Below are 25100 nucleotides of genomic sequence, written 5' to 3'. Positions count from 1 at the left end.
TGAACACCTCCACGGCGCGCTCCTCTCACGAGTCTCGACTCACCTCTTCCGTTTCCTGCTTTTTCATCAACTTGTTCACGATGGCTTGCATGTCGGCCTGCAAACATACACATATTTTATTCTGTGATGAACGATGTATTCGTATAGTCCATTGAAAAGTTACATTTGGGGTTGCATTTTTTAGAGGACGCAATTTTATTTTTTTGATGTGTAGGGGGGTCAGTGTGAAGCTATCACCAAGTTTGTGGGGTCGCCATCCTTGTCCCACGGCCGCCATCTTGAAAATAGCGGTTGATATGGTTTTTACGATATATCTCTTAAACTATTTATTTGATAAAAAAAAAATTGTGAACATTATTTGTTGCAAATTAAATTCTTTACAACTTTAATCCGTAACTTTTTGTCGTAGAACTATAAATAAAAAAGTTATAAGCGAAAATGTTCAGAAATTAGAGATATTTATATTTTTCAATAAAACTTTTTTTTTCATCATTTTACGAAGAAATGATATCAGACCATTTTTGTAGATTGTTTTTCGAGGAACAACTTTGCAATACAACATTTTTTCATTAAGTCAATAGCTACGGTTTTACAGCGCTCCGAAGTGAGTAAGTACTATTTTTCAGTACTCTTAACAGCTATACAGTATACATATATTATGTGTGTGCTTATAATAATTTGTCATCAGTAATTATTTTATTTTTGTTATTATAATGTTTTTAATAATATTTTTGCAATATTATTAATGATTAATTATTGATTCGTTACCACCCAGGAGGTAGAGGTCTGGAAGCGCGTATTTTTTTTACGTCGAAAAGCAGGGCTGAAATTTTCTGCAGTTTGCTTCCATTGTTCTGGAGTATGGGAAAAGAGCCAATAGCCAATATTATATGTATAGTTAAGAGTACTGAAAAAAAGTACTCACTTCAGAGCGCTGTAAAACCTTAGTTATTGACGTAATGAAAAAATGTTGTACATAAAAGTTGTTCCTCAAAAAACAATCTACAAAAATGGTCTGATATCATTTCTTCGTAAAATGACAAAAAAAGTTTTATTGAAAAATATAAATATCTCTAATTTCTGAACATTTTCGCTTATAACATGTTTATTTATAGTTCTACGACGAAAAGTTACTGCACCAAAGTTGTAGAGAATTTAATTTGCAACAACTAATGTTAACGATATTTTTTTATCAGATAAATAGTTTAAGAGATATATCGTAAAAACCATTTCAACCGCTATTTTCAATATGGCGGCCGTGGGACAAGGGTGGCGACCCCACAAATTTGGTTTTAGCTTCACACTGACCCCCCTTACATATCAAAAAAAACAAAATTGCGTCCTCTAAAAAACGCAAGGTTAGGCCTAAAAAATGTAACATTTCAATGGACTAGTAGAAGAATGAATTATTCGAGAAGTGGGTCGGCAAATCTCACCGGCACCGGCCAACCCTCCTGCTCGAACTCGGCGGCTACGTCGCGGACGATCGCGTTATCGTCGTTCACCTCCCTGCAACGTCGACATTAGGGCGTTAGCGGGTGAGCGTCAGGGCGGGCGCGTCAGGGCGGCGAGGGGCGACTCACCAGACGTCCGCGGGGAGGTCGGTGAGGATGCGCAGCAGGAAGGCGGCGGCGGTGTGCGGGCGGCGCGTGTGCGGCACCACGAGGTACTGGCCCGCCGGCAGCGTGAAGAACGTGGCCACCTCGCGCGCCGCGCAGCAGTGCGTCACGTCCAGCGCGCGCTGCGACCCGCACAGTACGTGCTTTAAAACTTTATTGCTTTACTAAATAAAAATATAGGATTGCATTTTGTTTTTGTTTTTTATTTAGTTCCATAATATAAGTGGAGCACAATAATAAAAGATCTCGGACCAGGTCGGAGAAGGGCGCGGGGCGGCGCGGCGGCGAGGCGGGCGGCAGCTCGTACACCGCGAAGCCGATGGCGTGCAGGCGCGAGCGGCGCGCGCCCACCGCGTACTGCTGCGTCACCGACACCACCACGTGGCACTTGCCCTCCGCGCGCGGCACCTGCGCACGCACACGCAATCGTGCGCCAATTCATCACAATTCATACAATTAACTACCGGTTACTAACAATTTTTATTTTATTAAATCATGTCAATAATACAATGTAAAATTAAGTTGTAATATTGACATGACTTTAAAAGAGCAACTGTCTTAGCAAGTATGGAGTTTCTAGCCGGTTCTTCTCCATAGATGATACTGCTTTCCGTTATCCGTATCGGTGGTAATTGTTAAAAATATGACGATTCAAAAGTGCTTTTATAAGAAATCTAATTGAATAAATGAATATTTGAGATTGAATTTTATTTCTATAGGTAATATATTATTTTAAAACGAGTTAAATAATGGGACAAAGCTAGTCGTCCGCTAAACGGATGAATAAAATAAATTAGTCGTCCGATTACCGGATGAATAAAATAATTTAATCGTCCGATAACATCTATTTATCTATATAGTTAGGTTATCGGGGTTTCTTTAGACTTAAAGAACTGCCGCACGTATTATAGGTTTTTTGTGGGGGGAGGAGGGGGGAGAAGGGCACACGTAGGTATTTGATTTTTTTTTGCGCGTCGACGGAGCCCCGCTTCGCGGGGCTCCTATTTCTGTGTAGTTTTTTTTTTTAAGAAACCTAACCTAACCTAACCTAACGGCTAACCTAACCTAAACTTGATTTTTTTTTGCGCGTCGACGGAGCCCCGCTTCGCGGGGCTCCTATTTCTGTGTAGTTTTTTTTTAAGAAACCTAACCTAACCTAACCTAACGGCTAACCTAACCTAAACTTGATTTTTTTTTGCGCGTCGACGGAGCCCCGCTTCGCGGGGCTCCTATTTCTGTGTAGTTTTTTTTTTAAGAAACCTAACCTAACCTAACCTAACGGCTAACCTAACCTAAACTTGATTTTTTTTTGAGCGTCGACGGAGCCCCGCTTCGCGGGGCTCCTATTTCTGTGTAGTTTTTTTTTAAGAAACCTAACCTAACCTAACCTAAAGGCTAACCTAAACCTAACCTAACGAATTATATCGGCCATTTTTGATTTTAGAGAAAAGTTGTTCCTATAAAACATGCTTATATTAGCGTAATCTTTACGATAAAACAATAATAAATAGGTGTTATAATGACACCAACTCCATCAAAAATTTTCTAAGTCCTACGCCCCCTTTGCTTTAGTCCAACCCAACTAGCTTTAGTGTTAAAAGGTTATAGATAACCTTTTAACACTAAAGCTAGTTGGGTGAATGGCTCATTATTTACGAAGTATGATGTAATGAGCCAAGCTGAACACACACTCTCGTGTCGGTCAGTGTCGAAGTGATGTGTGATGTGATGTGTTCTTATTTATTTTGTATTCGTTATGTGTGTCATTAATTAAATAAAATTAAATCAAAATATGTAAGTCTGTTATTTTAAATTATTCGCGGTCGTTAAACTTTGTTTGCTTTTTTTTAAAGATCGTCAAGGTCGTCGAGTGTTTAGGAGCGAGCGGGGCCGGGGGCGCGGGCGCACCTGCACGTGGAACTGCGGGTTGGCGTGCGCGGTGGGCGCGGCGGGCGGCCCGCCCGCGTTGTAGCCCACGCGCCAGCGCCGCCGCGCCAGCACGGCGCGCCAGGCCCGCTTGCCGTGCAGCGCCGGCTCGCCCAGCCAGTCGTCCGGCCCCACGTGCACCAGCTCCAGCCGCCCGAAGGCGCGCGCGAACTCCGCGAACGACATCCTGCGGGCGGAACGAGATGTGTATGCAAACCGTTCGCGAATCGAGTCATTAATAGAATTTAGATTAGAATAGCTTTAATCCTTGCATCTGTACAATCACGTGGTCTTCTCTGAAAATTAGAGCAGCAATACATTTTAATTAATGGTTGCTGCTTTGCTGACGGGGAGTCCTTTTTGCCACCATTCTATTTTTTCTGTTCTGTGTATTAGGTATTAGATTATTAAGATTTGTATTTTTATGCACGGTGGCAAATATAACGCTTTCTATTTCTATTTACAAGTATACGCTGTGTATTGTCACAATACACAGCGTATACTTGCAAATATTATGTAGTCGCTACAGGGGCTACGAGATTTTTTTTACGATTTTTTTACGAGATTTTTTTTCTTGTCATATTTTAGTGTATCCGTGAAATCGTACAGCCAATTATGGATAAAATTTTATGCAGGACCACTTCGGGAGCGCTACATATTTTTTCAAATAAAAAAAGAACACTGAAAGTCGGACCACAATCGGCGCAGATGTCGGGGAACGAATATAAAAAAAATATGCAGCGGAACATACTGAACATGACTTTTACGATAGGTCATCAGCGGCACTCACCAGAAGTGTCCGGGCTGCGCGGCGCGGCGCTCGAGCAGGTCGCGGTCGGCGGCGGCCAGCGCGCGCCACTGCGGCCCGCCGCGCGCCCACGCGCCGGCCCACTCGCCGCGGCCGCTGGGCGCGCGCAGCCGCACCAGCGCGCCCCCCTCCCCGCCCGCACCGCCCCCCTCCCGCACGCGCGCCAGCCCCGTCACGCAGTACGCCTGCCCCGCGATCAGCCCGTTCCGGAGACGACGCCCGCTGCTTTCTTTTTCCTGCTGTTGTGTGTGAGTGAATCGTAAACGACTATGAAAAGCGATCCCGAATAGAAAGTGTGTGATCGATCCGAACGAATTTAAAACGTAATAGTCAAGTACCAGTGTTCTGTGGCAGGTAATAGTGGTTCTATATCGAATCGAGCGATGTTCAAAAATGGTAATGGGAATCAGGAGCTCTGTGTCAAATTATAGTTCCGTATGATATGTTCTTCCGGCACTTAAAAAGATTTCGGAGAAAGAAAGTCCGTGGTTCAAAAAGTAGGTACATTTCGGCATGTTAAGCAACAGCTAAATTCAAAACGGCGTGGCTTTTTAATCAAAAAAAATCTACAACAACCGATTTAGCTTATAGAAGATGTCACTAGATAGTGGGCATGAAGTACATGCTGTAATATACAGAGTTTAGTGAGGCATTTGATTTGTCGGACCGTAAAATTTTGTTAAGGAAGATATCGGACATGTGTATCCGCGGGTCACTTTATCGATAGGACGCGTCGTATCTCCAAAATCGTACTCGACTTGTTAAGACTCGCGGGTATGTTTCTAGGGAACATGCAATTCCAGCGGAAGTTCTCCTTTTTTAATCTTAGATAATATATAATGTCGCTTTATAAAATAGTTAATCGTCACTGTAGTCGGGAACCAAAGTGAACTGAAGTCGTGAACGAACAGTCTCGCTCACACGCTCACACATTACCGCGGCGGTGGCGACGAGCAGCGTGGAGCGCGGCACGGCGGCGTGCAGCACCTGCAGCAGCAGCGCGCGCGGCTGGCGCGGCGGCGCGAAGCTCTGCACCACGCCGCCCGACAGCTCCTGCAGCGCGCGCGCCAGCCCGCCGCGCGCCGCGCGCAGCGCCGCGTAGCCGCCGTGCAGCCTGCGCACACACACCGTACATACAACCGAACGAGTAGAACAAAAGAGCGAAACTTCTTTGGAAAGATCCATCGTCGTGAAATTTTACCCTCGAGCCTTGGTGCGCCTAAAGAAGTTTTACTTCAAATAAATATCGATCGCTCGGGCGGGATCGCGGGTGGCGAATTTCCAAAGACTATAAATACTATTTGAATCACGAGTCGGACTCTAATAGATGAGCTTCTGTTTATGCATATTACTCGACAGAACCTAATCCATCTCAGTAAAAAAGTAACTCAAATGGATAGGCTTTTGTCAATATATTTTCAAACATCACATACAAACAGAACCTATTCGACTAGAGGCTTATACCGTCATAATATTATTATACATATGTATATCTGCGCCAAGTGTCCCTCCGGCGAGGTAATTAAGCAGTTAAACATTACTCCGATTACAATTGGAAAATAATGTTAATCTCGTATAAATAGTATAAATATAATGAAGAGTGGGAAGGTCGGTCGAGCGCTCACTTCGCGTAGGCCTTCTCGAGCAGCGGCAGCGTGAAGTCGTCCCTCAGCGCGCTGCGGCTGGCCAGCAGGCGGGCGCCGCGCGCCGGCAGCCGGTCGTCCACGCACACCTCGCGCCACTCGCCGAACACCCAGAACCTGAACCTGCAACGTGCAACCCCGCGCCGCATCACTGCGTGCTCCTTTCCTACTCTTTCCCGATACCGAGTTTCTAGGTTAAACTATAGTTAAAATTGGATCGGTTCTTAACCGACTTCAAAAAATGAGGAGGTTTCGATCCGGCCGGTATATTTTTTTTAAGTATGTACACCGATTACTCCGAGGTTTCTGAACCGATTTACGTGATTATTTTTTGTTCGATGCGGGATGGTGTCGAATTGGTCGCACAGATTGGTCCCATAAAAATTTTATTCGGATAGGCCCAGTAGTTTTTATTTTATGAGCATTTTTGTCTATACTCGATGACTTAATTGAAATGTCGCAAGTAACTTTGATTCACTTCCCGGTAACCGATTGAGCTGAAATTTTGCAAACTTATGTAAATTGGATAGCGATGAAACATTATCATGACATAGAGCTGATTTGATGATGGAATCGGAAGGTGACCATAGGAACTCAGTAATATATTGACTCAACTTTATCGAGTTTGGGCTCGTTTGATTCGTGTTGAAAAATACACTAAAAAAAGTATTAAGTAAATAAAAATAACTGCGTTAAAAACAACCGACGTCAAAAACGGATAAGTAAAAAATAAAAAAGATTTGATATTGTTAATTACTAGAAGTGCTATTTATTAAAATATGTTTGAAGTCGGTGCCAAACACTAAGCACTTAGTATTAAACCCGTGCACCGGCATCAAACCTATTTAATACATAAATACTAAATAGCACATCTAAATAATATGTGGTAATTATTAATAATATCATTAATTAATTATTAATAATGTAGGTATTATTATGTATTTAGATGTGCTATTTACTAAGTAGGTTTGAAGTCGGTGCCAAGCATAAAGCACTCAGTATTAAGTCCGTGTAAACCGGGCATTATGAAATCAAAACTTCTACCTACTATAGTCGAGCCAATTTAATAGGCAACATTTGACGACGTCTATCAATTTTATCTTCGAAGAGAGGTAACCTGCTTAAAAACATCGATTAAAGTGAATTAATCGATACGGATTTGAAACATTTGTCAATCGAATTTATTAATTTATGATGATTTTTATTCACAAGTAATCAATGCATTCGATTCTAGATGTCAGATTTCGATTTTTAGAGTAACGTCTCTGGTATTTAAAAAGAAAAAAGGTTTATTGACACAAAATTGTAGCGACGTCAGTTCTTCAATTCAGAAATTGTTTATTATGTTTAGAATGGTTTATCAGTAAAATGAAATCTTAAAATTACTTGTATCGGTCATTATTATTATAAATATGTGATCGTAATTGAAAAAAGTTAAGCAAATGTGCAGTTCTAACAAAACGAAATATCATGTTATTCTATGTTGTCGTTACTAGGTTACGTTGTTGAATTTTGTTGAACTGTCAAATGTTGCCTATTAAAATGGCTCTACTATAGGTACGTAAGTTTTATACTGACATGGCACCGACATCAAACCTATTCAGTAAATAGCACATTTAGATAATATGTAGTAATAATAAGTATCAAATCTTATTTTATTTTAACTTTTCCGTTTTTGAAGTCGGTTTTTTTAACGTATACTGCTCCTAGTCGTACTTATATGCGTTAATTTCAGATATTTTTAAACTGTTATTAATTGACTTCCAAAAAAAGCCATTTTCACGTAAAACGAACGTGCGGCTCGTTTATACCTGAACTTGCCGGTGTAATCGGTGCGGAAGCTGTGCGGGGGCACGACGCGCGCGAGCAGGCGCGGCGTGAGCGCCAGCGCCGCGGCCGCCGCGCACAGCGCGCCGTCGCCCGCCTCGCCCGGCTCCACGCTCCACCTGCAACACTGCGCCGTCACTAGCCGCCCGCCCGCCCGCTCGCCCGCGCGTCACGGACGGCGCACACCCACCTCGCAGCGAACTGGTCCTCGGGCTCGGGGTCGAGCCGCTCCGGGGCGACGTCCGCGTCGACGGCCGCGTCGCCCAGGAAGCGAGGCCGCGCGCACAGCTCCTGCGCAGCCCGACCGCGGATTTGTTAAACGATTTCAATCAAATTAAACGGAATCACAGAAGGGGAACATGAGACGGCGATCTATCTAAAAGTAGAGGTATGTAGGTCCGAGCGATGTCGTGGATGCACAAAAAGCATGTAAACACGGATACATCGGTGTCAGTGGTGCGACCTGGTTCCCACGTCATTGGCGAGACAATGACCCCCCCGTGCCCCGCACCCCGACCCGCCCCGCCGCAATGTAATTGGACACAGTGCTTTATGAATGAAATCCAGAATATTCAGTTGTTGAACCGGAAGAAAGACTTATAAACAAGATATATTTGATTAGTTATTATATACTAGCGGTCCGCCCCGGCTTCGCCCGTGGTACGTATGTTTACGTTTTCTCTACATAAGAACCATCCTCGTACTTCAAGGAATATAATAAAAAAAGAATTATCGAAATTGGTCCAGCCATTGGTGATGCCGTGAGTCGTGACCAAGGAAAAATCTAGTCTATATATAGATTTTTCAAAGGAAAACCCGCATCGTTCCCGTTCCCATGGGATTTCCGGGATAAAACCTATCCTATATGTTAATCCAAGTTACCCTCTATATGTGTGCTTAATTTCATTGTAATCGGTTCAGTAGTATTTGCGTGAAAGAGTAACTGGTGTGAGTTGGCGTGATTTGGCGTGAGTTAGCCTGAGTTAGCGTGAGTGAGCGTGAGTGATCCTGAGTTAGCGTGAGTAAGCCTGAGTGAGAGTGAGTTAGCCTGAGTGAGCGTGAGTGATCCTGAGTTAGCGTGAGTGAGCGTGAGTTAGCCTGAATTAGCCTGAGTGAGCGTGAGTGACCCTGAGTTAGCGTGAGTGATCCTGAGTAAGCGTGAGCTAGCGTGAGTGACGTGAGTGATCCTGAGTTAGCGTGAGTTTGCGTGAGTGAGCGTGAGTTGGCCTGAGTGAGCGTGAGTGAGCCTGAGTGATTCTGAGTTAGCGTGAGTGAGCGTAAGTTAGCCTGAGTGAGCGTGAGTTAGCCCGAGTTAGCGTGAGCGAGCGTGAGTGATCCTGAGTTAGCGTGAGTTAGCCCGAGTTAGCATGAGTGAGCGTGAGTGATCCTGAGTTAGCGTGAGTGAGTGATCCTGAGTTAGCGTGAGTTAGCCCGAGTTAGCATGAGTGAGCGTGAGTGATCCTGAGTTAGCGTGAGTGAGTGATCCTGAGTTAGCGTGAGTGAGCGTGAGTTAGCCTGAGTGAGCGTGAGTGAGCGTGAGTTAGCCTGATTTAGCGTGAGTGAGCGTAAATTAGCGTGAGTGAGTGAGAGTGAGTCAGCGTGAGTGAGCGTGAGTTAGCCTGGAATCAGCTGGTTGGCTGGTTAAAGTAAATGCAATTTTGTCTGACGATAAGACATTATTAACCAAACTTTGACACGATCATGAAAGTGAAATCAACAAACAATTTTTCTTGTAGATGTAATCATTTCATTTGACTTATAATTTTTTGACGTGACAACGTCTTATAATTCGATAGAGCCGGCTGCACGAGCGAAAAAACATGACTCATGCGGCTTTACCTCGCTCTGAGGCGTTCCATGTAAGGCTTGAAGTGCAAGCGAGAGCGCGGATCGAGCGACCAAGAATCACAATCGGACGTTGTCACGTTCAACTATCGTCAGTAAACCGACTTTACAGACAACCAATTTTTTTCAGATCGTTCAAATCTGACGAATTCTCAACGCGCACATGTCATCAATGCGATGGATAGATAACTCCAAAGCACAGATTTCCACCAAACTCGACCATCTTAAAGCAACCCACGATACTCTTAGAAGAGATAATAATGAAAGATCTTTCCAATTGACTTATAATTAGCTAAATAAGTTTTGAAGATATAGATTTTTTTTGTAAAAATTTGTCGTGAAAATAAGTGGGATATATAAATGTTCATGTTGATTCAGAAATAAATGTGATGCAGTGAAATTGTGTTTTATGTAAAACTATCGACCCGCCCCGGTTTCGCACGGGTGCAATGGCGGTCGGCCGGTACCGCCGCAAACGCTACGTCCCGCAATTTTTAAATCTGTAATATCTTCGAAAATATTCACTTAAATCATACGGTGTAAACGGGCCATATAGATCTATATTAAATGAACAATGTATTCAAGGTATTTAATTCGTTAAGGATTAATGCTGTATTGGTTAAAATCGCTTCCAAAATTAACCATTATTTGTCGTAAAAAGTAAATGACAAAAAAAAGTTATTGTGGGTTATCCATAAGAGATAGACTTTTTTTACGCTGCGATAGGGGAGCGCTTGACCACGATCTCGCCTGATGGTAAGCTGAGATGTGGCCTAAGATGGAGCGTGCTTCCCTAGAATGTACCTGTTCACTCTCCTCTTGAACATATACCATCGCGGACTTTTCTGTAGACCTTTTCAATGTGTACAATACTTAGTACATTATTTTGATAAAACTCGTAGGGTTCAGCCTGCGTTTGCAATGTAAGCGGAAAAAATGTAATTATTTACGACATCACATTAGAAACCTCAAAAATAACAGTAGGTACTTCTCCACTATTTAATGGATGTTATTATACATATAAACCTTCCTCTTGAATCACTCTATCTATTAAAAAAACTGCATCAAAATCCGTTGCGTAGTTTCAAAGATTTAAGCGTACAAAGGGACATAGGGACAGAAAATCGGCTTTGTTTTATACTATGTAGTGATAGTGATGATATGTTAATCCAAGTTACCCTCTATGTGTGTGCCAAAGTTCATGAAAATCGGTTCAGTAGTTTTTGCGTGAAAGAGTGACAAACATCTTTACATACTCACAAACTTTCGCATTTATAATATTAGTAGGACATAACTAAGTAGGATAAATATTATAATGAAATAAATAAATGTAAAGTACCTAATATTTATGATGAATTAGATGAAATGTTTTATGCTAAGAGATTAGAGGATCATAATAAATTATCTTCAGGAATTAAGTTTTTATAAAAACAGAATCCCTATATTTCCCTTGGTCACGGCATCACGCGAGAGCGGCTGGACCGATTTCGATAACCCTTATTTTGACGTGTTCGTTATTGTCCGGAGAAGGATCTTTCATCTTTAGAAATAAAAAGTCAAGCGAAAACATAACGGAGATGGAAATGCGCGAAGATAGGCCAACGCATGTCGGGTCAGCTAGTTATTTTAATAATTTATCCAACCGCAAACTTGTCACTACATTATAATATATTGAAAGGTGTAGGAGCGATAATCGTACATCATGCGTACACCGTACGAGCAGCGTTCAGGCAAAGGCGCGAAATATGATCGTCCCGGATGCGATACCATCAATATTCTATCAGCATCAACATTTCTACGCATCGCTTTTGGCAACACAATGATTCGATCGTTTGATTTATGTATTAGCGAAGGCTTCTTGAAGAGTAACTTTAGTTATCTATACATATTGATCTACAATCGAAATCGAAGCCAAAAATATTGTTTTAGAATTTTTTGTTTATTTATTTGTTTGTCTATATATCATGTACCTAATACCTATGTCCGCGCTAAACTGAAAAGTACTGCATGGATTCACTTCAAAATTTGCATAAATATTACTAACAGGTCGGGTCAACATATTAGAAAGAAAGAAGAAGAAAGAAATAATATCACAGATCACTACAAAAATAAACCTTTTGTATGCTTTAACATAAATTGTGTAATCTTAATAAAAGGTGTGTAATAATATTATGAAGAGAAGAAGGATGATGTCAATACATCGTGATCGAGTCATACTATATTATAGTTGTGGCCGTAAAGCATCTGCCTTCATGGATACGATCATACGACTGACTGAATAAAGTAACCTCAGTTACTCAATGTCGTTTCGCTGTAAAGTCAAATGGATTCACGATTTTCATGACAATACGTAACGTTTGCACAGATGTCACGGCGAGGACGCGTGGCGCAATGGCGGGCTTCATTGTGTAGGAACACTAAATTAAATAAGGTCATGGCGCTCACACGGTCTACCACTGTACATCGTTAGAACATCACATCTCAAAGGAAAAAAATTATGACTGGTTTTTTTTTTCGAAAATGGCAAAGTCAGTTTTAAGCTCTTTAAATCCAGATCAGACTCGTATTTGAACGATGGGAACAGATAATGTGAATAAGATTTGGCGAAGTCGGGCCACGCACGTGCGGACGCAGCCACAGCGCGGCGGCGTGCGGCGCGAAGCGGCGCTCGTGCGGCAGCCGCGCCAGCGCGCCGGCCTCGGTGTCCTCCCACAGCGCGCCCGCGCTCTGCTCCGACTCGCTCCAGTACCTGCCGATGCATAACATACTCTGCCTTCATTTTTAGGAAAACTCAATAATATTCTACTACGAAACGATGTGTTCTTTTATTGATATAGTGTATGCAATTTTGGTAGAGATCACACAGAATGACGATCTCTCAGAGCTTCTAACGAAGTTGAATGCTACTTATGAATGATTTCAACTTCAATTTCAATTTGTACATTATACTCGAGCGCAATCGTAGCACGGTGCACGGGTATGAATTTTATAAGATCACAGAAAAAAAACCGCATCCAATTCGATTAAGCGGTGGCGTGTCGACGACCCGGCAGGCGGCAGCGGTCGACGTGTTTCTCCCTATTCTATCTGTTTATTTGAGCCTAACTTTGGTAATTCACTCTGTAATCGAAGGATCTTAACATTGCGAATTTTACATTTTATGTTTATTTGCAAGCTTCAGTCTGTGCCTCCATTAAATATTTTCTATTACAATATTACTTATAGAGCATAGATATCTAAATGAAAGATATCTTATATTATTATAGCATGTTTATTATCTCGTTTGCCAACAAGTTTTGTCAAATTAGGTCCGCTAGTTTTATATTATCATGGTCGACAAAGAACAACTTCTTTTTGAAAGGTAGGTAGGTTCCGTTTCTTTTTTATGTACCTACATTGTTATATATACATTTAATAAAAAGCTGGTTGGATAGGTACAAAGACTGCAATTTTATTTATTGTGAAGTAAATAGAATACACTTAGAAGTATGGATGTTTCTTGGCATTAATTTAGTTTAGAGTGGATATTATATTTAATTCATACAAATATTGAAATAGATTAAGGGTCGCTGCAAACGGGCCACCGACCACAGCCCTGGTGGCCAGCGACAGCCACTTATATTATTATTAATATTTTAAATTTTTTCATATATTTTGTCGCGGACACTTCTGTAGAGAGTGGTCGCCACCGGTGGCTGTGGTCACTGGTCGGTGGCCCGTTTTCGCCAAGCCTTAATCGATATTCAAACGAGAATTGTCAAACATTGAAATATGTATTTCATTTTTACCCCGATTTTTACACATATTTATATTATTTATGTAAATACCAATAAGCTACAATAGTACGTGTAAACTGTAAAGCATTTTGTTGTTCATAGACTTCGATTAAATAGGTAACTACCTAAACTGCATAATACCTAACACATTCAAGAATACATACATACAGCAGAAGGGCAATTCTTAAAAAGGGGGTTTAAATCATCGAAGTGACCATAAATCATAACGTTACATAAGCACTGAGCAGCCGAAGCGCGCGGGCTAGCGTGCTGCGCGCGGCTCGTCACGGGCGGCGCGTCACGGGCGGCCGCGCGGGAGGCGACGCGGTATCGCACCATCTCATACATTATAGGTACATTGGTTTCGTAACGTTGCATGCGATTATTTTTTATGTCGCTTAAGTAATATTGCAGCTAATATTATAATGTTTAAATTTATCTACTTTACGACAATTTCGTGTGTAGATACATCTATGATGTAATATTATAATTGATACATTGTATTAATTTTTAATTATACTTAAATAGTTTTTACCTGGACATGGGGGAGGGCTCCTCACGCTTGGTAGCGCCATCTGCAAGTTTTTAAGAATATTTTTTTATAATGCTACACAGTACACTCTAAGAAATGTTAATATAACAGCTTCAAAATAATATCAATCGTGTGATTACTGAATACTGTCATTAGTGTAGACAGGCAGGAATGCAGTTCACCATTGAATGCCATTGAATAAATAAACCTAAGAGAAGCGTGATATAGATATAATCGAATAAATAAACCCAAGAGATGGGTGATATGATCGATGCTAATTATTTAGATGTATTAGGGTATTTGCATCGGGCACGTCCTCTAGCGTGTGACGCTCACGCTCGCCCTCGCAGCTCGCCGGTCGACGCTCGCGCTTGCGCCGCGCTCACAATATGTTGATTGTTGACAACGACGGGAAAGTCCAACGCTTACTTCATTTGCTATGCTTCGAGTTTCTAACCACGAACGAGCTGGATCCGGGAAATTAGATATTTATTTCGACCATATTATTCCTATTGCAAATTCGAAAGTTTGTGAGGATGGATGCTTGTTACTCAACCACGTAAAATGATAATTACTGAGTAATTGTTTGATTAAACCTAATCTACCTTCCGCCCAGACCATCGAGTCACATTAAAAATAGTAATGAGTAAATTGTAGGTACTTTAAATTAAGAGCGAGTACGTACTTGCAATTTGTATGTTTTGTAGACCTCACAACATTGGTTGGTCGATTTTTGTCTGTTTTCTGTTCTTTTTTATATGTACCTATAACACCTTGATTACAATCTCTCGATATCCCAGATAACTTCCCTAAAGATTGCTGTGCATCTATTCATATTATAATAAAATCGTAGGAAAGTCAAAACTGTACATGTAATAGTTTTTTACTATAATATCTAATACTTGGGGCGTGATCTACAATAGATGGTACCGAAGCCAAAAATATAGTTTTATGAGTTTTTGCCTGTTTGTGTTTTCTGTAACTAGGTATATACAATCCAGGCTAAACTCATAAAGTATTGCATTTACTTCAAATTTGGTACCTACAGCCGCTACAGGGATAGCTTGAGAGTTGAGACGTGAGGAAGGACATATAGGATAGATTTTATACCGAAAATCCCACGGAAACGGGAACTGTGGGTTTTTCTTTGAATACGCATGCGAAGCCGTTGACGGAAACCTTTTAAAACCGAAATTAATACAATTTAGTCTTAAATTTAGTAAACAAGAGCTACACGGTAGTTAGCTACTGGAATAATGCTTTAAAAAGTCTTGTCCAAAAAATCTAGCTTTGAAGGGGTAAAAGTGTTCAAAATCTATACCACAAACTACCAAAAGGTCAAACTTTATGGACAGTCTCTCATTCTTTTTCTTTGAAAATGGGATACAAATACTAAGAAGATATGGGCAGCCGCTGTCGCGCGTTTACTTTATACATAAGTGGTCTGTAATTCGAATTAAACTAAATATCCATTCATACTTGAATATTTGCGCGTCGTGTGTCGATGCCGCCCGTTCGTACAGTGTTGCCACATGCCAAATCGATAAATCTGGATATAGTAGTCTAAAAATCTGTATAAAATCTGTATGAAATCAAACCGTAAGCTGTTTGAAATCTGAATGGTATGTTTGTTAAAGAAAACATTGGATTGTACTTAAAACTTTATTGATTAAAAAAATACATACTTTTATTCATTTTATTAATCAATTTCTTGTGAACATTGAGCTTAAAACATGGCTCGTTATTCAATAATTGTTTTGTCAAAATTAGCCCCTCCATCGTTTCGGTGCCTAATGGTTCCTAGTTTTTGTTTTAATTAAATTAATAGATGAAAAAATCCTTTCATGTAATCAGAAAACGTAGTCGACTCGTAATCATCGTAATGAACGGATGATTGATTTGCAAACATTAAAAAGAAACAAATACATTCATTCGTTAACAAAATACATGTCTCGGGAAATCCCCAGAAGAATATACAATTATTGTTTGTTTGTTCCGAGGGAAATCCCCGATGTACGCCATGAATGTTGCCGGATTTAAACAACTTTAAAAAAATAATATACTTAGATAATGGATTATTTTATCATAGTAGTGTCCTTATCCAAAAAAGGTTTTAACAAATGTATAAAATTTACTTTGCTTATCAATTATTTTATCATAGTTAGTGTCCTTTACCTAAAATCTGTATAAAAGTAAAGCCAAATCTGTAATCTGTATAGTGGTCTTAAAATCTGTATAGATACAGATAAATCTGTATATATGGCAACACTGCGTTCGTATACGAGATTAGAATGGTATCAGTTGATTTGAGTTCAGCTCGTACTTGCTCGTCGCTAGTTGCCAGTCACAATGGCTCTACAGTTCTACACTATTAAATAGTGACAAGTAGAGTAACAACATTTACTCGTCGAGCCTGACCCAGCTGACGAGCACGACGCTCGACGCACGTGCTTCACGTACTACTGTAATAATATATTATACATATATAATATACTCTAAGACTGCGGGGTACGGCGCGCTGACCACTGACACAATGTTACCTGTAGCTTGTACCCTGCAGCCCTGTCTATTCTTATTTCTGTGCCTTTTGTATGTAGGTAAGTACTGCTACCTACCTTCTTTTTAAATAAGATCTTGATAGAACGTACTCTACGTATACATATTATAATGATCGTTAAAAATAAATAACGTAATGTGAAGGAGACTTATAATAAGCTATTAGCTAGAAGAGTTTAAAGTTTAAAACTCTATATAACATGATTCACAACAACACTCCTAGTAAGTAAATAAAATGCTTGTGTCATCAGATTCAATAGATTTTCTATGTTTTTATATTATTATGAATTTAGACAACGACTTGACCTACCAAGTGAAGAAAACAAAATGTTTGTAGTTATGTACCTAGGTAAGACCTAAGTAACTATGAACCTCAACTACCTACCAATAGTATAATGGAAATTGGTAGCTAATGTGCTTTGCATAAATAACAGACTGTAAGTAGTGTGCCGATGCTCCCACGAGAGCAATAGTAACACAATAACGTACGATTCGTACGAATGACCTCAATTTCCAATGTCGGGGCAAATTCGACTTAAAGTGGCTTTGTTTACAAACAATACAGAGATCTCAGATCAGTCGCAAACTGAGAAACAAGTATTTTAAATGAATGATTTGTATACTCGTCTGTCGGACTCTGAACTATTGTCGCGGTTGAACATCACGTTGAATGATTAAATCGTGACTTGTTTTTTGTTTGTGCTCGCGCCACATAGGTATCGCAATAGATTTGCTGCACTTAATCTTATGATTCTTATTTCTTAGTTTATAGTCAGTTTCGTCCAATAATGGAAAAATCAAATTTTAGCAATTTGAAAGAATAGATTTCTTGTAGTCATTACAGAGTGCTCAATCGGTGTCGAATTGGACATCGATCTATAATGTCTAATCGATAATCGATATACCTAGATATTACCTACATTCTCTAACGGGCATCGGGCAACCATTTGTTTTCGAAATGTATAAGTACCTAAGTGAATAGTCTTAAATAAAATGTGTACTTTATATCTACCTATTAAAAATATAATAATATGTAATGTACTAGTACTTAGTAGCAACTATTAGGACGCACGGCGACGCCGCAGTCGCTAACTGGGTTATGAGAAGTGGCAGAGCACCGTTACGCGGTCGCAGTACGCTACTCCGTACACGAGACCCACATGACACATGGGCGGTGGGCCTTCCCACTGAAGGAACTCATGATTAGCATCGCTTAGTATACTCGAGACGACGCGACGCGACGCGACGACCTTATTGCTTCTATAGTTTATGCGGCCGTTAACTAGTATCCATAATCCTAATAGTCTAACTTTTGATGAAATAATCTGTATATATACCTACTTAGACGTTTTTTATGAAGTTCAAAATGTCATAAATTCAATTACAAAGTGCGTCGGAAATGACTCTATAGGCGTGCATGCAAATGCTAATCTCTTCACATGTGGATATGAGAGCGTGCGGACTGCAGACTGCAGACTGCAGCTCGCGCTGACCCCGATCGTCGCGTGTTAACATTGACCGTGCTCAGCGCGTCAATGAGCCCCCAGCGCGGCGTCGGGCGACTTTCACTGGTGCGTGCCCGCGCCGTGCGCTGGCCCGTGCGCTATGGCCGCGGTCCCGAGCGGCGGCACCTGTCGCCCGCCGATATGACCGAGCTGCGAAGTGCGATTACGGCAATACCCACGGCGCCGCTTCCACTTTCGAGGGACCTCGAGTCGGTCCATGTAATTGTTCCATGTAAACTGTACGACATGAGTCGAAAGGGAATGTTACATTGTAGATTATGCATTGCACAATGTTGCTGAAATAACAACGAACATAATAATTTCAATATTCAAATAATATTCTAATTGGCTTGATTGTTATAATTCTGTTATTTTTATCCTAATTCCTAAGTTGAATAAACTCATGCTTAAAGATACTCATAGCAATAATAGTTTAAAAAGAAAATTATAAGTACTTAAGTACCTAATATTTTTAATAAATATTCGTTATGTAGGTATCTATGTACTTGTAAGTAAGTAAAATGTTTCTAAACGATATGCAGGTTGTTAAAAAAATAATGAACATAAGTAATTACTAATTACAGCCCATTCGCATGTTTACATGAAAATTAATTGTGTAGTTCGACACGACAATGTTCGATCGCTAATTATCTTCTATCTTCTATACTTATATAACTTGAGGAAAAGTTTGTAATTATGTATGTATGTATGTATGTATAATGTATGGTTTTCACGCATAAACCTCTCAACCGATTTTGATGAAATTTGGCACAGACAATCTTTAGACCCTGAGAAAGAACATAGGCTACCTTTTATTGCGATATATGTACCACGGGCGAAGCCGGGGCGGACCGCTAGTATAGTATATAGTAGATTATTTAGCTGAAGGTTTTATTTGTTTGAACGCGCTAATCTCAGGAGCTACTGGTCCGATTGGAAGATTTATTTCGGTGTTAGATAGCCCATTTATCGAGGAAGGCTATGCTATATTATATATAATTATCATCAAGCTAAGGCCAATAGAAGCGAAGCAATGCGGGTGAAACCGCGGAGCACAGCTAGTGTATTATAATTTGCTAGTGCACTGTGCAGTGCGGAGCGGTGCGGTGCGGCCAGCAACCTGTAACGCACTTAGTATTCCACAGATCATGCTGCGATTTCATATTTGGCATCGGGATATTTTGAAATACATTATGCGCGAAATTATTATTAAGGACATGGTTGCGAAGGAAACAATGAAACTTGGCCTTTGTAGCGTTGTGATCTGAATTTAGCTCATAGAAATCTATTTCAAAATAATTATAATAAATCAACAATAATCGAATGAACACACTGCACTAGTAGTTTCACAAAGACCTAAAAAGCGGCGCGTCGCGGGTGTCCGGCGCCGTGGCGAGGTGCGCTTGCGCTTTAATACCTAATTTCTGTTCCTCGTAAAAAAACTAAAAAGCCATTGTCACTCGTGAAATTGGCCCATTTATCTAGGAAAGCTAGGCTAGGTATATGTCATTAAGCTAAGACCAACAGGAGCGGAGCGGGGAGCCACGCGGGTGAAAGCCGGGAAGCGCAACTATAGTACCTAATATTATAAAGCTGAAGAGTTTGTTTGTTTAAACGCGTTAATTTCGAGAACTACTGCTCAGATTTGAAAAATCCTTGCGGTGTCAGATAGCCGATTTATCGAGGAATGACCGAATGAGAGGCTTTATAAGGACTACAACAGGAGCAGAGCAATTCGGGTAAAACCGCGGGGCACAGCTAGTTTTAGATATAGAGGTTTTAAACATAGTAATTATAATTAACACATAGCTGTAAATATACTTGCTTCCAATGCCATTGGTTTTGTGTGCCCCAAGGGTGGCAGACGCATGATGTGCGCCAGCCGGGGGCGCAGGGTGCGCGGGGGGCGCGGGCGGGGCGCGCGTGCGCATGAACTTCTTCATGCCGCCGGGATCCGAGCTGCACGCGCCGTCATCTCCGGTATGCAGCCATCCTCAGCAGTCAGCAGCTACACACGTTATCATATTTGGTGTTTTTATTCACAACATGTGAACTGACGTACAACAGTAACTGAGAAAATACATTTTCGAGCATCGAGCAAAGATACATTGTAGTACAACAGCACCGACTCTCAGGTAGAGCGAGACGAACTCCGAACTAGCAACAAGTACTTAACGCAAAAACAATCGATATTTATTTAATTGCTTGCTTATTAATAAATATTAGGTATATTATTAAGAATTAAGAGTTCAAGAAGCACGATTAAAATTCGTTTTTTTATTCTTTTTGGATGACGGACGATGGTTACTGTTATTTTTGTATGCATGAAATAAAAATGATTTATCGTTTTAACTATCCATACCAGTCTTATATTATTATCTGTGTCTATGCAATGTTAAAAATTAAAATTACAGGATAGAAAATTTCGCGCGTCCTTCCCCGAAGAAGCTCTACCATCCGGCTCTACCGTTCGCAGTTCATTAAGTTCCAACTCTCTAAGTGCTGTGATCTAATTCATTGTATTAAGCCAATAATAATGCCTTCATAGGCAAATTAAATATTATTACCTATGTTTAAGAGCGATCTGAGTTTTATAATTTCAACTGTTAGTTATTTTCAGTTAGGTATATAAAAAGTTGAAAAACGTATTAAGGGGGTTGACATCATTTTATGGCGATTAAACATAATATTATAGTGACGTTGAAAAATTACAAGACTAAATGATCCAATATAATATGTTTACCGTTTTGTAATACTCGCGTGTCTGTAATATTAATGCAATGTATGGGCATGCCTATTCGATAAGACTTGTGCAACTTGTAACAGGTGTCGCCTGCATAGGGCATTCCCATACCGCATACGGCACAGGGCACATTGCAATCGTGAACGTGAATGTGTGGTGTCGGTGTGGGGTGTGATGTGGTGTGGTGTGTGGTGTGTAGTGTGGTGTGGTGTGTGGGCTCGGAGCGCCAGCGCGCGGCCGCACGAGGAGCCGCGTCTCGTGATCCGCGACAGGCGGCAGCGCGCCTTTGCGCTCTCTGCTTAGTGCTCACCTAGCATATCATTTATTTCGCGTTTATAAAAGTTTCTTCAATTCGCTCTAACGTACCGTTAATCGCCGGTCACCGGTGACTGTTGTACCGTAATCATTTAATATTAACGATCGCGATATGCGAGCCGCGGATATGCAGTTACATCGAAAGTAGGTAAAAACGCGGTAATTTGACGCCTTTCATATAACATCAAATGTTTAACGAGCCGTTTAATTTCGATGGCGAGAAATGTTTACACGAGGAAGTACATAGTACATACACCGACTGGATCTCACAACTTACGACGAATCGAAATGGTTATATAATATTACGAAGAGCCACTCGGGAGTCCGGCTCGAGCACAGGCACAGGGCACAGGGCACAGGGCACAGAGCACAGATCGATGTGTGTACGAGCAGCCGCGCGGAGGGCGGCGCGTGCGACGAGTGGCCGGACGTGCTCGCAGTACTGAGCGCGCGCACTCACTGCCAGTGCTGCCCTCCGTGCGCCGGAGGGCCGCCACCGCCGCTCACCATTTACCAGAGTCCTCATTCAATCTCAGCTCTGGACTCATTCACCATTGTCTTCTCTTAAATACACAGAAAACTGTCACGGATTGTTCTGATTGCTCGAAAACATCAAACCTATGTACTTAGTTGAAAAAATATCTTGTTACAAATTCATAATTGTTATTACATAACTAACTGTGTTTTTCTGGATCTTGATATTATATTCAGATGTATTCAGTTAGTTACAATACTTTTTTCTTTAATAATTTTGTAAGCCATATGAGTTATAAAAAATTAAAGCAATAGCAAATAGGTATAATTTGTTGTATTATTTTTTTCCTAAAAGTCCCTCGGATTTCGAGATATTTGACATTTTCCAAAATTCTATAAAATTACACCCTTTGCCACTCTTTCGGATGCTGTAGCCTGTTGTTACAAATGAAGGAATATTATCAATCTTATTTTGGATAGTATTGCTGAACAAATGCACCATCTTATTCTTATTTCAAAGGGCGCAGTCATAGTTGTTTATAAACGAAGATAAAAATCAAATTTCATGTTTTTGTTCTGAGATAATATGGTCATCAGTGTGACAATTTAAGAAAAAAAAATGTCAGTTTCATTAAAATTCCAAAATGGAAATGGTTCACTTTATTTTTGCTGGCATTTAATATAGCTACACATTAAATTCCTAATACAATAAGTAAACAGCTTTAAAGCTCGTCACACACGGTGAAGATACTATAATATTTTATCTTAAGATACTGTAATATTTTACATTACAGTATCTTAAGGTATCCGCGGTATCAGCGTTCTGATCATCATTTTTCTTTTTGTCATTGCGTACTAAGACCCATCCTGTTACAAATGACCCACAAAATTTCGGGTCATTTGATATTAGATACTGTAATGTAAAATATTACAGTACCGTGTGTGACGCGCTTAATTCTATCTAAAACTACGACGAATGAATGATTGCTTCAAGATGCTTGCATGTGTCAAGTAATATTTTGTAGAGCACATACCTACTTGCTTAGCTGGTCCAATCACAGATATATAAACATATATTTTCATGTCTGTGGGTCCAATTAGCTATTGGGATCACTGTAGACTACTTTAATAATACATGCAAACAGCTTAAGCAATCATTCATTAAAAAAATGTAGAGTTTGTAGAGCTAATCGTGGCCACTTTCAACTTTTTTTTTTATTTGAACAGCATGCGTTTTTCTGAACCTCCACAACGTCCTCTATCTCCAGCTACAAGATTATCCATTCATGCGCCTCGTCCTGTATAATTTACGCAAAATGAAATCCTGAAAGAGTCATTGCGGCCGGCTCTATGCATTAAAATTTAAAATTAATTAAATTCCTTAAGATAGCCTATTGGCTATCTTAAGGAATTTAATAACAACAATGTCCAATAGACACCGATCTTACCTACGTAAGTATACCAAAATACCCTAATAATCTTTGTAGTTAAGTTATGTAATAGCTCTAGGTGTTGGCCAAGAAATCTCAACTGTAGAGGCCAGCTGACGATGAAGCGGATGAAGTATAGCTGAACTTGCCACATCTATGTATATTGTATGGTTTTTGCTATAAAATGAGTGTTATGTCTAATGTTTTCGTTTTGTTTTTTTTCATACCTATTAATTTTTCTTTTACGTACAAGCGTAGGTATACTATATAATAACTCCCTCCACCGATAACTGACTTTACATTTTGCGATGAGCGCAATTTTAACAGAAATTGTTTATTTCAGGTATACTTAATTTATTTTAGGTAGTTAATAGCGCTTTATAATTTTTACACCAAACCGAATTAAGGTATAAAATCTGGGCGTTTTGTCTTACTTTAAATCGGTATTAAATAAAACACAAATATATTAAGTAAAATGTTTTATTAAACATTTCGCTACAGTTCAAATAGAGTTCCTTTACAGAAACTTTACAACACAATTCCAAATTAAGATTAGGGCACTGGGCATCAAATATTCATATCTATGCATTTGGTATAATAGCAATTAAATACACAATACAATGTTTCTAGGAATTAATTATGACGTGACACTAAAAGTTACTGGATTTGATAGCAAATTTACAATTTGAAAAATACTTATTGTAAAAATTTATAAATGTAGGTAGGTGAAAAACAATCTCTTACAAGTTAACAATAAACACTTACAACTTTTATGTTGTATAAGTTCTTCAAAGTTGGTATATTTTTAAGTACTTGTATGCATAATTTTGAAGTGAACCTTCTTTAGGCGCGTTGAGAGTAAAATTTTAAGGTCGCGTCATGGCAATACCGTCAAGTCATGGAGTAAGGCGACGATTTTGGTATCTTTTTAATCTTGCCAAAGAAGTTTCACTTCTGACACATGTGCTCGGCATAAACGCTTTTTTTTCAAAGATTGTTTGTTTTTAGTTTTTTAAAAACATCATCCCATTTGCTTGCTTTTTAGGATAAGTATGTTATATTAATAATTAAATCACTCTTAATGTGGTTATCATTAATATAAAATAATACAAACAAGTTTTTCCCTATATATGTAATACACTAGATAAACAAGTAGATACAGTTTGTAGCGTTGTTGTAAATAACAATTACTAAATATATGTATGTGTAATATATTATGACGTCATATAAACGTTCATCACTAGCTAGATGAGTTCACGAGTTGCTCTGAGGTGCATCTACACTCCTTGCGTTGTAAGGTTTAACTATACTAACTATACACTTACTACACATATTTCAATGAAAAAAAAATCACCTTTAAAATAAATAGAATACACTTGAATAGATTAAAATTTAATGGAAACTAAACATAACGTTTTCTATTGAAGTACTTATAAATATTCTACATAGGCTACACCTACTGCCTACACTATAACACATATTATGCAGGATCATCTTTAAGATAAAATTCTAAGCCATTTCACTACATTCTACGACACAAAACTACATTATTTTATTTACACAAATACTTGACATGGAATGCTGGCAAACTGACCGATAGGCTTATAATTGAATTTTAAGAGACTTTAATATGATTCGCAAAATCACAAAAAAAATTAAAATGAAAACTGAAAAAAGCTCTATATCTCTATATACAGCAGACACAGCTAGGGGAAGGCACAATGGAGAAGCACAAATTATTGTCTAATTAATTGTAATGCATAATATTATGTTGTACATACATACATATACCTGTGTATAATTATTTTACTAAATAATAACTAAAACTATTAAAAAACACGCATCATTCGTTGCTTATCATTCGGGTGTTGTTGCTCTACAGAAAATAAGTGTGCAAGAAAATAATATTTGTTCTATTCATATATTTATTTAAAAAAAAAAAAAATATTTTTTGCTGATACATGGACAATATTGAAACAATTTTAGAAGACGTGTGAATTTTTTCTATTTAATAAAATAGACTCAAGCTTCGAGGACAGGTAGTCATGGTAACGAGGAGGTAGGTAAGAGGCGGGATAATACGTGATAATACAATTATGTA

General features: G+C 39.6%; 1 protein-coding gene across 3 annotated transcripts in view; it reads right to left on the bottom strand.

Annotated features, from left to right (window-relative positions):
- Positions 1–21539, bottom strand: part of LOC149481360 (calpain-2 catalytic subunit-like) — a 28116-nt gene extending 6577 nt beyond the window's left edge. The window contains exons 1-14 of one of the 3 annotated variants that reach the window (XM_089705556.1): positions 21147–21539; positions 19863–20045; positions 13980–14019; positions 12291–12417; positions 8014–8114; positions 7808–7942; positions 5979–6119; positions 5290–5467; positions 4336–4592; positions 3528–3732; positions 1872–2027; positions 1584–1741; positions 1437–1509; positions 44–97 (exon numbers count right to left, since the gene is read on the bottom strand). In XM_089705556.1, coding sequence (XP_089561682.1) covers positions 44–97; positions 1437–1509; positions 1584–1741; positions 1872–2027; positions 3528–3732; positions 4336–4592; positions 5290–5467; positions 5979–6119; positions 7808–7942; positions 8014–8114; positions 12291–12417; positions 13980–14019; positions 19863–19980 — 1743 coding nt within the window. In that variant the 5' untranslated portion in view covers positions 19981–20045; positions 21147–21539. The remainder of the gene's footprint in view (positions 1–43; positions 98–1436; positions 1510–1583; positions 1742–1871; positions 2028–3527; positions 3733–4335; positions 4593–5289; positions 5468–5978; positions 6120–7807; positions 7943–8013; positions 8115–12290; positions 12418–13979; positions 14020–19862; positions 20046–21146) is intronic. The other 2 variants (XM_089705558.1, XM_089705557.1) reach the window with 2 other exon arrangements.
- Between the last annotated feature and the right edge of the window lie 3561 nt (positions 21540–25100).

This window comes from Colias philodice, chromosome 17 (assembly GCF_061535455.1).
Source record: "Colias philodice isolate Cphi_HAF_F1 chromosome 17, ilColPhil1 Martin Lab GWU primary, whole genome shotgun sequence".
In the NCBI taxonomy this organism is placed as follows: Eukaryota; Metazoa; Arthropoda; class Insecta; order Lepidoptera; family Pieridae; genus Colias; species Colias philodice.
The sequence above is the reverse complement of the archived record's forward strand: the minus strand, read 5'-3'. Positions and strand labels throughout refer to the sequence as shown.